This window comes from Dromiciops gliroides, chromosome 4 (genome assembly GCF_019393635.1).
Source record: "Dromiciops gliroides isolate mDroGli1 chromosome 4, mDroGli1.pri, whole genome shotgun sequence".
Taxonomy (NCBI): Eukaryota; Metazoa; Chordata; class Mammalia; order Microbiotheria; family Microbiotheriidae; genus Dromiciops; species Dromiciops gliroides.
The window spans coordinates 34,516,614-34,531,573 of record NC_057864.1 but is presented as its reverse complement, the minus strand read 5'-3'; the positions used below and the strand labels follow the sequence as shown (position 1 = coordinate 34,531,573).

The 14,960-nt window shown below is 40.3% G+C and overlaps 1 protein-coding gene across 1 annotated transcript in view; it reads left to right on the top strand.

Moving 5' to 3' along the window:
- Positions 1-14,309, top strand: part of LOC122755515 (vitellogenin-1-like) — a 71,059-nt gene extending 56,750 nt beyond the window's left edge. The window contains exons 24-30 of the mRNA XM_044004076.1: positions 2,715-2,857; positions 2,964-3,102; positions 5,244-5,379; positions 7,184-7,367; positions 9,475-9,572; positions 12,371-12,465; positions 14,145-14,309. Coding sequence (XP_043860011.1) covers positions 2,715-2,857; positions 2,964-3,102; positions 5,244-5,379; positions 7,184-7,367; positions 9,475-9,572; positions 12,371-12,465; positions 14,145-14,309 — 960 coding nt within the window. The remainder of the gene's footprint in view (positions 1-2,714; positions 2,858-2,963; positions 3,103-5,243; positions 5,380-7,183; positions 7,368-9,474; positions 9,573-12,370; positions 12,466-14,144) is intronic.
- The last annotated feature ends 651 nt before the right edge of the window (positions 14,310-14,960 follow it).

The window sequence follows — 14,960 nt, the reverse complement described above, 5'->3', positions numbered from 1 at the left end:
GAGTCAGACATAACTGAGCAACAATAGTTTGTTTGTAGTTATCTCCCCCATTAGATTGCAAGCTCCTTGAGAGCAGGGATTGCTTTTTACCCCCTTTTTTTAGTCCCGAGCACAGTGCCTGGAAAATAGTACTTATTTCTCCCAAGCTATCACCTTCATCATTTATTATAGCACAACAGTATTCTATTACATTCATGGATCATAGTTAATTCAGCTATTCATTCCTCAGTTGATGTCGATCCCTTTGGTTTCTACTTAGTTCTTATCACAAAAAGATTGCTATAAAAATTTCTATACATAAAGGTCCTTTTCCTCTCTCTTTAATCTTTTTGGGATTAATTTTAAAAGATAAATTAACTTTAAAAAGAAAGGAAAAAAGTACTGGTCTCCAAGTCACTCGCACATTTTTCAATGACTTTGGTCTCTGACTCTTGGTGTCCTCCATGCCAACATTTGCCACCATCCTTGGGGACTAGTATATATATATATATATATTGGCCCTGCTAACATCCTATCCTCTCAGGTCATCCCCCTCTTTAACACCTATGACATTTATCTATCTTCACTCTTTTAGGAACAAGTTAGTCAAAGAGAAAAAGATACATGCCTGCTGGATACTAGATTTTAGTGACAACCTTTGAACATGGTGATCCTCTGGTCTCTTTTTGGGTCCCATGAATTAAGCTGTAGGGATTGGCCATTCAAAAGGAGAGTGGTGTAGTGGGAAGAGCACTTGGCAGAGACTTGGGAATGTTTCATTTTTATCTTTTAATTGACAAGGTGAGAGAGGCGGTGTGGTATAGTGGGTAGAAAACAAGCCTTGAAGCCAAGATGATCTGGGTTCAAATTCTACCTCTTAATCATACAATCCATTGACCTATAAGTTGCAGAGAAGGTGCCACCAATAAAACCACAGAGCAATTCTCTGTCCTTATCCCAACTGACAAAGTGTGCCTGGCAAGCCCTAAATAAATACTTGGGCACCTAGGTGGTGCCATAGTGCATAGAGCACGGGAAGTCAAGAAGACCTCTTCCTGAGTTCAAATCCAATCTCAGTCACTTACTAGCTGTGTGAACCTGGGCAAGTCACTTCACTCTGCTTGACTCAGTTTCCTTATCTGGAAAATGAGTTGGAGAAGGAAATGGCAAACTACTCCAGTATCTCTGCCCAAAAAAATCCCAAATGGGTTCATGAAGAGTCAGACATGACTGAAGAAAAGACTGAACGAGATGAGATATTTGCCTTGAGTACATTGTTTAGAAGATTGGGCATTTGCTCCTGAAAAAATAATCAGTCCTATTTGGCTCTTATATGGTACCTGAAGACTTGCAAGATATCTTATGTACATTATTTTATGAGATCACTGAGGCTTAGGGAGATTAAATGATGACCCATTTTGGAAGAGTTGGATGCAGAAGCTGAATTCAGCTTCTCCTGACTCCAAGTGCTTCCTTTTAGCCACCATGTCCTGCTGCATCTCATGATGAAGAGTCTTTCCATGTCTGACATTCATAGGCTCATTAGAAGCTTGGATTTAGAAGGTACCTTAGGGGTCATCTAATTCATCCCCTGCCTGACACATGAAGCCCATCTCCATTATCTCTAAAAAAAAAAAATAGCTCTCTTGATCCTCTGCTGAAAAATCTCCAACAATGGGGAAGCCATTGCCTCTTAACATAGTTTTTTCAAACTTGCAACAGTTCAAAGTGTGACAACATTTTTCATGATATTGGCCTAAAATTTTATGATTCTATGGAATAAGTAGCTGGAAATAGAAAGAGGAGAGAGATCAATGAACATGTTTTTATAATGTGATAGAAAGAAAAAAAATCCCTTTGGATTTGAAACATGAGATTACCTTGGATCAGGGAGTCTGGAATGCTTGCCCTCTCCCACTAAAGGTTCCCCAGATGTGGACTGATAAAAACAGGGATCACTTCTGGGCAAGCAAGACCTCTGCCTCGTTGCCCAAGACACCTGAGAAAAATCACTTAAAGGTTAGTTTTGGCATATGTCTAGAGTGTCCTGAAAGGGAGTAGAAAGGTACTCAGTGTGCAAGAGAAATCAAGTATAGGACAGCTATTTCCCCCCATACTACAAAGGGAATGCTTAATATCTAAAAAGATTCACAAGAATCCATTGATACAAATTTAGAACATGATACAATAACCTCTAACTCCCATTATACTTTCCCAGGAAATTGTGTATTGTCTTTCCCCATTATATTATAACCTCCTTGAGAGTGAAGACTGTCTTTTTATTTGTATCTCCAGTTCTTCGATCAATACCTGGCCCAAAATAGGTGCTTAATAAATGTTTGTTGAATGACCAACTGTCCCCCATCCCATTCCCATTCCCATGCCCCATCCTTCACCAAGTATATAGTAAATGCAAAATGAACACTCCTTACAATGTTGTAAATACTCAGGGGAGAGATCACTTTGGGAGAGAAAAGCAGAACACAGAGGTTGGGCTTGTGCTGAATCTTTATTTATTTATTTATTTTTAGTGAGGCAATTGGGGTTAAGTGACTTGCCCAGGGTCACACAGCTAGTGTTAAGTGTCTGAGGCCAGATTTTAACTCAGGTACTCCTGACTCCAGGGCCGGTGCTCTATCCAGTGTGCCACCTAGCTGCCCCTGTGCTGAATCTTAAAGGATGAAGAACATTCACACCAACATAACTAAGGGTGGTGCTATTTCCTTGTCACCCAGGGCAGGCTGAGATGGGGCACGAATTGTAAGGATTACAACATAGAAGCTCAGGCTGCTGTGGGCCAGATAACAAAGAAACCAGCCATGCAGGTGAAGATCAACTGGGGAAGACTTCCATTTTTTCTTGAGACAGTATTCAAAAAGTAAGCACCCACATGACTAACATGCTTTGTTTGGGGGGATTTTTTTTTTTTGCTAGTAGTCTATATAATAACCCCTGATAACATGAAATCTTTTATTCCCCCATAGGACTTTAAAATATGTCTCAGACATAGCATGGGCATCTGGCTTTTCTGAAACACAGGGGGGAAAATCATCTCACCAAGCCGTATTTCAGGCAGTGGCTACATCTTCCCAGACAATCCACACAGTTATTAAAATTCCAGAGGTAGAGTCTGGCTTTGTTATTATTTGTGATGGGCTTTTGGACAGTATTTATTTGCCTTTGGTCATAATGATATTCCAGTCAATGCATGTGTAGAAAAAAAAATCAAACCAGAAATTCGACTTCCGAAATTTCATGAAAGAACTTTTCCATCATGAAGTCCTGCATTGTTCCATTCTATATTGCCTACCACTGAGTCATCTTGTGGCTCTTTGGAACCAAGCAGTTCTGGGCTCCTTATGTCCACTCCCTGGCTTCCTTTAAATCCCAGCTAGAGCCCCACCTTCTACAGAAAGTCTTTCCCAACCCCTCTTAAATGCAACACCTCCCATCTTTCATTTCCTATTTATCTTGTGTATAGCTTGTTTAGCCCCTGGAGAAGGAAATGGAAAAACACTCCAAGATCTTTGCCAAGAAAATCCCACGGATGGTATTTTCCCACAGGATCACAAAGAGTCAGACACAACTCAGCAGCAATAGTTTGTTTGTAATTATCTCCCCCATTAGATTGTAAGCTCCTTGAGGGCAGGGATTGCTTTTTACCTGTTGTTTTTTTTTAAGTCCCCAGTGCTTACTTAGCACTGTGGTAAAATTATTTGTGGTAAAAATTAAGTGCCTGGAAAATAGTACTTGTTTAATTAATGTTTATTAAGTGTTGACTACTAACTGGTCTGAAGGTATAGATATGATAGAAATACCAGGACAGATCTTGCACTTAAATTTCACTTTAAGGAGATAACAATCATAGAAAATAGTGTTTTGGCTGTTTCATTTAAAAAAAAAAAACTGTTCCATTTGTGATTACAGATAATAGTCATAATAATAATAGCTGATATTGAAGGTTAGGAAAGTACTATGCATATATATATATATATGTGTGTATATACCTTGTGTACATTTGTATATTCTATATCCTATATGCATATGCACACATATACACACATATGTGTCTTTATGTGCGTGTGTATATACACACAAACACAGAGTGCTTTTCTAACCCCTAGCTTCTTAAATTGTGGGCTGTAACCCCATCTGGGGTCATGAAATATTTGGCAACAGTAAAAGGTTATGTATATCTATTTTATATACCTGGGGTCATGTAAAAATTTCTTGGGCAAAAAGGGGTTGTAGTGGAACAAGTTTAAGAAGCCCTGTTCAAACCTATATATGTGTTCTAACATATATATGTGGGACAGCTAGGTGGCACAATGGATAGAGCATCAGGCCTAGAGTCAGGAGTACCTGAGTTCAAATCCGGCCTCAAACACCTCTTAGCTGTGTGACCCTGGACAAGTCACTTCACCATGTTGACCTCAATTTCCTCATCTGGAAAATAAGCTGGAGAAGAAAATAAACCACTTCAGTATCTTTGCCAAGAAAACCCTGAATGGGGTCACGAAGAGTCAGACACGGCTGAAATGACTGAACAACATATGGATGTATTGTGTGTGCACGTGTGTTTTCTACATATATGTATGTGCATATTTATATATGTATGTGTGTGCATACCTACATACATATCTTCATTTGGTTCCCACAATAACTCTGAAGTAGGTGATGTTATAATTCCCATTTTACATATGGGAAAACTAGGCTAAGAGAGAGGGTGTGTCTCATAGTAAGTGTCTGAGCTGGGATTTGAACTCAAGTCTTGCTGACCCTAAGTCTGCCTCTGTATTCACTATGCCACCTGGATGAAAAGGGATGAATGGGAAACTTAGGGCACCTTTGTTGTTTAAATGAAAACCCATGGTAACATTAAAGGACAGTTCATATATTGATTTCTGTTTTTTAAAGCTAAACAAGGGGCAGCTAGGTGGCACAGCGGATAAAGCACCAGCCCTGGTTTCAGGAGGACCCAAGTTCAAATCTGGCCTCAGACACTTGACACTTACTAGCTGTGTGACCTTGGGCAAGTCACTTAGCCCTCATTGCCCTGCCCCCCCCCAAAGAATGGATAAAATTGAATACCATAGTTAGCCCCCCTACCTCAAGAAAATTATGGCTTCTGAAGGCTACCTGTCTATAATTTATTGTGCGAGTTCCAGTGGCTTGGCTACAGAAATATTTAGTCATTTTGAAGAGCACTTTTGTACTAAGTAGTATGGAGAATTTCTAAATCTTATTTCTTATTTTTTTTTTAGGTTAACCTTTATTACTCAACATTTCTGGTTCCATTTGCTTTGCCTATAGAATCATCACCTGTGTTTAATACTAGTACCCTGACGGTTTGGAACTTCCTTTCAGAAATAGCTTTCCGTATAAAGAAAGAGGATGAAGGTAGACAACAAATGGAATAGTGTATGACTTTGAAATCTGTGTTGGTTATAGAGTCATAACTGCTGTTGTTCGTCCATTTTCAGTAGTGTTCAACTCTTCATGATCCCATTGGGGGTTTTCTTGGCAGAGGTAATGAGTTTGCCATTTTCTTCTCCAGCTCATTTTACTGATGAGGAAACTGAGGCAAACAGGGATAAGTGACGTGCCCATGGTCACACAACTAGTTGTCTGAGGCTGGATTTGAACTCAGGAAGATGATTCTTCTTGCCTCCAGGCCCTATGCTCTCTGCACTATGGTGCCACCTAGCCATAATTAGTACAAGGAAAAGGGGGCTTTCTCCCAGGGCACCAACATCTACAGGGCCTTGCTTGGGAAGCAGAAGGGGGCAGTGGAGTATTTGCTGACTCTGCACTGAGAAGATGTGGGTTTAAATCCTATTTTTGGTGCTTACTACCTATGCAACCTTGTTAACTTCCCTGAACCTTGATTTCCTCAGATGTAAAATGAGGGGGTTGAACCAGATGACCTCTGAGACTCATTCTAGCTTTAGACACATGACCACAGTGATTGCTCCTCCCATGCCTGACTGTAACACCCCTGCTTTCATCAACAAATCTTGAAAAGGTTAGGGCTGGGACAGCTAAGTGGCACAGTGGATAGAGCACCGGCCTTGGAGTCAGGAGGACCTGAGTTCAAATCTGGCCTCAGACACTTGACACTTACTAGCTGTGTGACCTTGGGCAAGTCACTTAACCCTAATTGCTTCACCAAGAAAAGAAAAAAAGAAAGAAAAAGAAAAGGTTAGGGCTGAATGCCCCCTCTTCCATCATACCCAACATTTGTCAGATCCATAGTCAAGCTTGCCCCAAGTGAACCAGATTTCCAGCTATGGCTCAAGTTGGTTTTTGGTGAAAAACCACAAGAAAGGAAGTCTTCAGGGTGTCTGCTTGTAGTGTCTTTTTTTCTTTTTTTTTTTTTAATTTCTTTCTTTCTTCTTTTTTTTTTTTTTTTGATCTCATCACAAGATCCAGTTTTGCCTGGAATCTAAATATTTGAAGGGTGGGGTAGAATGATTCTTTTGCTTTAATGATCAAGATAAGCATCTCATTTCTTCCCTTAATTTTGAGCAACTTCTTTAATAGCCAAGTTAGGCTTATTTCTTCCTTTCCCAAAGAGCTTTTCTTTATTGGCACCAAGAGAAAGAAGTTGGTCTGTTGTTGTCATGCTCAGTTGTAGGCAGTTGGGAGTCACAGGAAGGTTGGGAAAGCCCAAATCTTCCTAAATGAGAACAGTAAAAAATGACATAGCACCTGATTTCAAGTCAACAAGCATTTATTAAGTGGTTGCTATGTTTCAGGACCTCTGCTCAATGCTGGGAATATAAATACAAGCAAAAATTCAGTCCCTGCCCTATTGGAGCTTACATTCTAACAGGGGAAGACAACGTGTAAAATGGAGCTAAAATGTGGGGGGGTGGGGGGAGGAAAGGAGGAGGTACCACATCTGGAGAAATCTGGAAGGTCAGGAGTGGAGTGAAGGACTGAGCATTGGCCTAGCCTGGGTATTTCTTCGAAATGGTGGTTCTGGAAGAACCAAGGGACAGGGAGACAGGGATGAAGGAATCTTCTAGGGTGAGAACCTTGCCAAATCATGGAGAAATCTGATGAGTCAGGAGTAGCAGAGGAAGCATGGGTGCTTGCCTGGGCACTTCCTCAAAATGAAGGTTTGAGATGAGGAAAGACTCCAAGTGAATCTACCTCATTGTATATTGTTCATTGTCATTTCTTTGTTATCAACATTCAGCCCAGTGTGAAGTCAGTGAAAATGCCTGGAAAACATTTGATGGTGTGGAGTTCAAGTGTTCCCATCCTCACAATCACAAGCTTGTTGTGGCCAAGGATTGCCATGTGGCCCCCAAATTTGTGATTCTCACACAGAAAGAATTGATCAATGCCACAAGAGAGGTTTTCCTGTTTTTGGGGAAAAGGTAAGTCTGCTCTATTAACATTGGCTTGAAGACCATTTGGTTTCCATCATTATCAAAGAAAAACCTGGGCCTCTTGGACCCTGGTTACCTGTGACACTTGGGATTGGTGAGATGACTGTGATTTAAAGACTCCCCACTCAGGTGACTGACCTTTCTTTGGTCTTCAGCACACATCCAGGAACCTGGGTGTGTCTTTCCATCTAATAACCCAGTAACCTAGCACCACTTCTTCTCTTCAAATGCACCCTGGATATGGTGTATCAAAAATAATTATATTCTAAAAAGAGGATCTGGAGGAGTTCCAAAGGACAACCAGGATGGTAACAAGCCTAAAATTAATAGAAGGATGGGTTAAAGAAACTAGAGATGGAATCTGAGACCTAGGATTCAAATCCCATCTCAGATGTATCCTACCTGTGTGGTTTTGGACAAGTCACTTAACTTCCGTGAGACTCAAATACCTCATCTGTCAAATGGGTGTACTGGACTACATGGCCTCCAAAGTCCCTTCAAGCTTCGGTTCTATGACCCTATGTTTAGCCAGAAAAATGGGGGCTCATGGGGGACATGATAGAGACCTCTAAGAATTTAAAGTGCTGTCATAGAGAACAATGTCAGACTCAGATAGAAAAAGATCTCTGCTGGCCATCTATTGACTTAGAAAACCACAAATTAACACTGTAATAACAATGGCTGACATTTATAGAGTACTTACTATATGCCAGGCACTGAACTAAACACTTTACAATTATTATCTTATTTGATCCTCGCAGCAACCTTGGAGGGAGGTGCTGTTATTATTATACCCATTTGACAGATAATGAAACTGAGGCAAATAGAGGCGAAGTGACTTGCCCAGGATCACACAGCTAGTAAGTGTCTAAGGCCAGATCTGAGCTCAGGTCTCCCTGACTCCAGGTAGCCACTGTGAGGCACTATGTTGTATTATATTCTTATTTATTTTGTTAAACATTACCCAATTATGTTTTAATCTGTTTCCTTCTGTACTAGGGAGGGCATGAATCTGATACTTCTAATGTAGAAGGATTCAACTGTTTCTCATTGGCCCTAGTGGGCAGAACTGGGGGGAAAGGATGGGTAGAAACTGGCAGGAAGGCATGCCTAGGCTAGGTGTACTGACTAGATCTCTGATGATTAATTAGAGATGAACAAAAGTGGAAGTAGAACTGCCTCTGGAGATAGGGTATATCCTCTCGTGAAGTCTTTACACCAAGGCTTATTAAATGTGCTGTCTTGGAGATGTGTTATTAGTTGAGGATTGAGCCGGAGAACTGAACTCCAAGACTCCTTCAAATCTGAGACTCTGTGATTTCACTTCAAAGACATCAAATTCTGTTTTAGGCCCTCAGGGCTTGACATCACCCCATGAGGATTACATGATACTTTGATGAAATAGATTGGTTTCCCCGAGAGTTCAGACTCTAGAATTTAGATTCTTTGGCTCTAGGGAGTCCACAAAGGTGTTTTGGGCCATTTACCTCATATTTGGACATATTTAACTTGTTTTCAAAATCACAACTTGTATATTATTTAATATTGTGCTGGAAATATTAGCTATAGCAATAAGAGAAAAAAAAGAAATGGAAGGAATTAGAGTAAGCAATGAAGAAACAAAACTACCAACTCTTTGCTGATGATATATATTGTAAGGGGCTAAAATTCCAGCTAGTTTGTCTAAAATATCTAATGAGTGGTCACCAATAAATTATAAGCTTTAGAAAGGGTTAGACTTTTAAGTGTTTATTAAGGAGAATAAGAATTTGGTGAAGAGAGAGAGAAAGGCCTAGATTCAACTGTCTATCTCAGGGAGCCAATGTCTCCAGCTTCTCTCCCCACCGAGGTCCTCCAGAAAGAGAGCAAACGTCACTTTCTGACGCCAAGGAAAACCACATGGCTTGCCCTCAGATGCCTTCTCCTCATGGCGGAGCTCTCCATAGCTCTCCAGCAGGTGGCATCATTCCAATCATTACAATATAATGGTATACTTAACTAAAAAACTGGTTGAAATAATTAACTACTTTAGCAAAGTTGCAAGATCCAAAGTCACAACTTATGAAAATGTTTTGTCTTTTTTTTTCCTGTAAAGGAGAATAGCAATCTATCCATCTGCATCATCAAATCTTTATGTAATTTTGGATGGCACCCCACTATTAACAAATGAAGCTATATATGAAGAGAAAGAAGGTACAGTGCATTGTTTGTTTGTTTTTTGGGGTTTTTTGGTGAGGCAATTGGGGTTAAGTGACTTGTCCAGGGTCACACAGCTAATGTTAAGTGTCTGAGGCCAGATTTGAACTCAGGTCCTCCTGAATCCAGGGCAGGTGCTCTATCCACTGTGCCACCTAGCTGCCCAGGTACAGTACATTGTAAAACAATTTATTTATAAGTGGCAACACCCTCTTGGCTTAATGTAATCTTGATTTTTAAAAAACAAATTTTAACTCTCAAAAAATATGCATTAGGGGGCAACTAGGTAGTGCAGTGGATAAAGTCCCAGCCCTGGATTCAGGAGGACCTGAGTTCAAATCTGGCCTCAGACACTTGACACTTACTAGCTGTGTGACCCTGGGCAAGTCACTTAACCCTCATTTCCCCTGCAAAAACCAAAACCAAAAATGTGCATTAGGTTACTTTCAGTTTATCAAATTGCATTTAAATCTTCAATCACAGGGTGATCAGTGATTTAACAGTATGTATTGTTTGGGCCAAAGCTTCCCCAAAGGTTTATCTGCTTCATATTAATATTTATCACTTCAACAAAGGCATCTAGGTAGCAGAATGGATATTACACTGAGTCTGGAGTCAGGAAGACCTGAGCTCTACCAGCTGTGTTACTCAACCTTTGTTTACTTCAATTTCCTCAAGTGTAAAATGGGAAAATTAATGACACCTGCCTTCCAGGGTTGTTCTGAGGATCAAATGAGATATTTGTGAAGTGCTTAACACAGTTCCTGGAACACAGTAGGTGCTTGATGAATGTTGGCTTCCTTCCTTCTTATGTTGAACAATAAAAACCAACAATCTGAATTTGACCTAAAACCCCAGAGTATGAGCATTCCTTACACTTTATAAATGCATTTTTTCTTTTAAAAATTTTTAAATGTTCAATTAATGGAATAAAAGAAGCATTTCCATAACACAGTACAATTAAAAAGATGATTGCATGTGCAACTGGAAATCTACTATGTACAACTTGCTATTCCCTCCAAATATACAGCAAAGTTGTTATGTCATTTTTTTCTCCCCCCCCCACCCTAGAGATGGCTATCGTTAGACACAAATATATACATATATGTATATAAAATTATTCTATAAATACTTTTATTTAACAGTTCTTTCTCTGGATGCAGAAACGTCTTCATATGTCCTTTATTTTTTTTTTTAGTGAGGCAATTGGGGTTAAGTGACTTGCCCAGGGTCACACAGCTAGTAAGTGTGTGTTAAGTGTCTGAGGCCGGATTTGAACTCAGGTACTCCTGACTCCAGGGCCAGTGCTCTATCCACTGTGTCACCTAGCTGCCCCCATTTGTCCTTTATTTTTAACGTGTGTATTTCTTAATTAAAAATATTTGCATCTGAAAGAAAAAGGATATGGGGATTCTAGTATGTAGTATGTAGTATGTAGCTGGCATTTTGGTTAAATTAAAAATGCGTCATCTTGTCCTGCTAATGTCAGATTTAGCCTATGTTTTGAGCATTAGCCAAAACACATATAACCTGCTTGGGAGACGTGAGTTGGAAATTATGGTAGTTGGTTTATTTGGTCCAAAGGTGCTGTATATTCACAGATGTATCTCCAACTTCTGATCATTTAATTTTGCATTATGAAGTATTGTTGAGACTGTTGTCGGGGCAGCTAGGTGGTGCGGTGGATAGAACACTGGCCCTGGAGCCGAGGATCTGAGTTCAAATCCAGCCTCAGACACTTGACCCTTACTAGCTGTGTGACCCTGGGGAGTCACCTCACCCAAACCAAACAAACATCAACAACAACAATGACAATAACAACAAAAATGTCAGAGACTATTGTCCCAGCTCCCATATGCTCTGCATAGAACTTTTCTTGAATGATGAAAACACCCAGATTTATTCTGGGTTTCTTATGCTACTCACCCCAGATAGTGAGAGGGAAGTATTGGGAATAATTGGATCATTCCCTCTTTTCTAGATTTACCCTGGGAAATGGCCAAGGGAAGGCACCCTCGCTAAACTTCAACTTCAACAAATAGCACTAGATGTCAGTGTAAGGCACTGTGCTGGCCACTTGTGAGACCAAGACAAGGATGAATGATCATTCTTGCTCTCTAGGTAAAGCCCACATGCTATTGGGGGCATACAATATATGTACCCCAAAGTGAAGTACATTAAATGCATGAAGTGACACAAAATTAGCTGGAGGGATTGGGAAATCTTTCATGGAAGAGGTAGTACCTGTTAGACTTTAGAAAAAGTTAGGGACTCTAAGGAAAAAACAACAACAACATGGGGGCAGCTAGGTGGTGCAGTGGATAAAGCACCTGCCCTGGATTCAGGAGGACCTGAGTTCAAATCCGGCCTCAGACACTTGACACTAACTGTATGATCCTGGGCAAGTCACTTAACCCTCATTGCCCCATTAAAAAAAAAATACAAGAAGGAAGTAAATTCCAGACTTGGAAGACCATCCGCGTAAAGTTGAGAAATGGCCACCTATCAGGATGCCAGGACTTGAGTATAACATCAAATTATGAGAGCATACCTAAGTAATTTCTTCTTAAAACATGCCAAATTTTTTCCCCCCACTGGGGAAGTTTCACATAAAAAGATAATCTACATAGGAAGGAGGAAAAAAATCTAGGGAATAAACGATTGGTAGAAATGTTTATGAGTCTATAAATAAAATGCATTGAAAAGTCTTTTTATAAAAAGGGGAAAGTAATATCATTGACTGCTAACATTAATTCCAAAAGCATCTATGCATTTATGTTTTCTTTTTTTAATAGATTACATAAATATTTACCAACAAAATGGGAGCATTACTATATTAGCATCTGAATTTGGATTAGAAGAATTAGTTTATGATGGCAAAATACTTAAGGTAGGAAATGTTTATTATACCACTGAAATTCTCATAATGATATACATGGTGGGGCAGCTAGGTGGCACAGTGGATAAAGCACCAGCCTTGGATTCAGGAGGACCTGAGTTCAGATCCAGCCTCAGACACTTGACACTAGCTGTATGACCCTGGGCAAATCACTTAACCATCATTGCCCCACCAAAAAAGAAAACCCAAACAAACAAAAAAACAAAAGCAAAAACATGAATCTATATATATATCGTTATTATTGGAGGGCGGGGTGTGGGGCAATGATGGTTAAGTGACTTGCCCAGGGTCACACAGCTAGTGTCAAGTATCTGAGGCCAGATCTGAACTCAGGTCCTTCTGAATCTAGGGCCAGTGCTTTATCCACTGTGCCACCTAGCTGCCCCCTAGATTCATGTATTTTAACCTATTTATCCAACTCTCATCTGTTTCTTTAACTCTGGTCCTCCACTACCAACTGCCAGGTGGCTATTTTCATCTGGACTTGATAGGCAACTCATACTTAGCATGTTCCAAATGATTCATTATCTTCTCCAAATGTCCTTCCCCCTGCCCTTCCTCCAAATTTCCATCTTTCTGTAGGGGGGGGGGGCAAGTACTCTTCCGTTCACCTGGTCCCAGTACCAAAGTAACAATGATACAAACCAATCCTAGACCCAGGCTTGACTAGGAGGCCATTAGCTCATGAGCTGGGTTGGGGGTGGGGAGGAGAAGAGCCCTTAATGACCCTCCAAAGCTCCAAAGCATCATCCTGGCACTTCTTGGCCAGCAGGAAGGAGAACCCAGAGGGCTAAGAATTGCCTTTTTCCCCAAGTCCCTGAAGTTCCAGCTTAGCAGCCAATGAATGAGGACCCATGGCCAATAGGAAGTGCACCTCCATCATGCTTGCCCAAGGGTGCACTACATCTAGGCTGTATTCCCCCTCACCTCTGCCCCATAGAATTATTAGCTTCCTACAAGGCTCACCTCAATCTTTTCGTGATCTCAGCAGCTGTTAATATTCTATGCATCTTCAACTTCTACAACTCTTCCTTACAAGACTAAAGGTTGAATCTCTTTAGTATATAATCTCCTTGAACGCAGGTCTCTTTTTCATTTTTTCTTTATATATTCAGTTCCTTACTGTGAGGGAAAGATTCATCCTCTTCTCAATAATTCTCAGGAACTCAGCAGCGAGGTGACAAAGGCTTTATTTTCTTCTCATGAGAAGGAGGTACCCTAGTGTGCAGCTAGTGGGTGCCCCGAAAGGGGGCTCGCAGGCCCTGTTTTATACCCTAGTCCCTAACGCGAATGGACCTTCCCCTTTTTCATCACTGGTCGGGGTTACAATCTACACGCAAAAACTAGCTAATCGGAACACAGTATTCCCACCCCTCTTCCTTCTATGGGCATAACTCAGGAGTGGACCTTATACTTCCTTATATGGACAGAACTCTGGAGAGGACCTAATTGAGACCAGGGCTCCTTGAACCATGTGACCTTGCTAACCTGAGGGGGAGGAGGGGATCTGAGACCTTTGTCCTACAAACAGGTCAGGGAAGTATGACTGACTGTTATATCCACATTGAGAGGAGACAACTACCCATTTCTCACACTTACACATGGGAGGAGGTTAATAAATGCTAATTTAACTGAATAGACTATACCTGAAATATTCTCTCTCCTCAAAGATTACCATCTCTTCTTGGATGAGAGGGAAGACTTGCGGAATTTGTGGAAAAGCAAATTGGGAGACTCAAGACGAACTGGAAATGCCCAATCAGAAGCAGGCTCATGACTGCACAGCTTTTTTTCATGCATGGTTGTTGGTAAAAGAAAACTGTGACAAAGGTTAGTGCACTCTGAAATTAATTATACACTCAGGAGACTCAGAGCAAAGACTATTAACATGACATTGAATATGAAGACGAGTGTTCAGACAGACACCACCATGTTTTGTATCTGCAATGACAGATCTTCATGTACTTAGAAATGTCCTCATTTTCAGAGGTACTCATTCCATTTTTATATATCATAAAAGTATTTTTAGCATCAAAAAAGAGAAAAAATATGTTTTTTTAATTTAAAAAATTTTTTTATTCCAAATAGAATTTTATTTTCCAAAATATATGTAAAAACAAAATTTTAACATCAATTTTTAAAAAACTTTGTGTTCCAACTCCTCTTCCCCCCTCCATTCCCACCCCCCACCCATGTAAAGAATATGCTTTTGATGTGCAGAAAGAAAGAAATGGTTCTCATTTCTTCAAATGTCATTTGAGGGACATCCCTGATCTATCATTTCTCTAAAGTCAGTGGGCTTTTGTAAACTGTTGTTATGCTCTCTTTCTCCTTCTCCAAGATATCTATAGCTCTTAGCCATCAATCACTTCAATTACTACAGCTTTCTACTCCGACACATCCTTTTTCTATCCTCTCTGCATGATTCAATATCCACTTTTTCTTACTTTCTTTCCGCTTTGATCTTGACACTATATTGCTTTCAT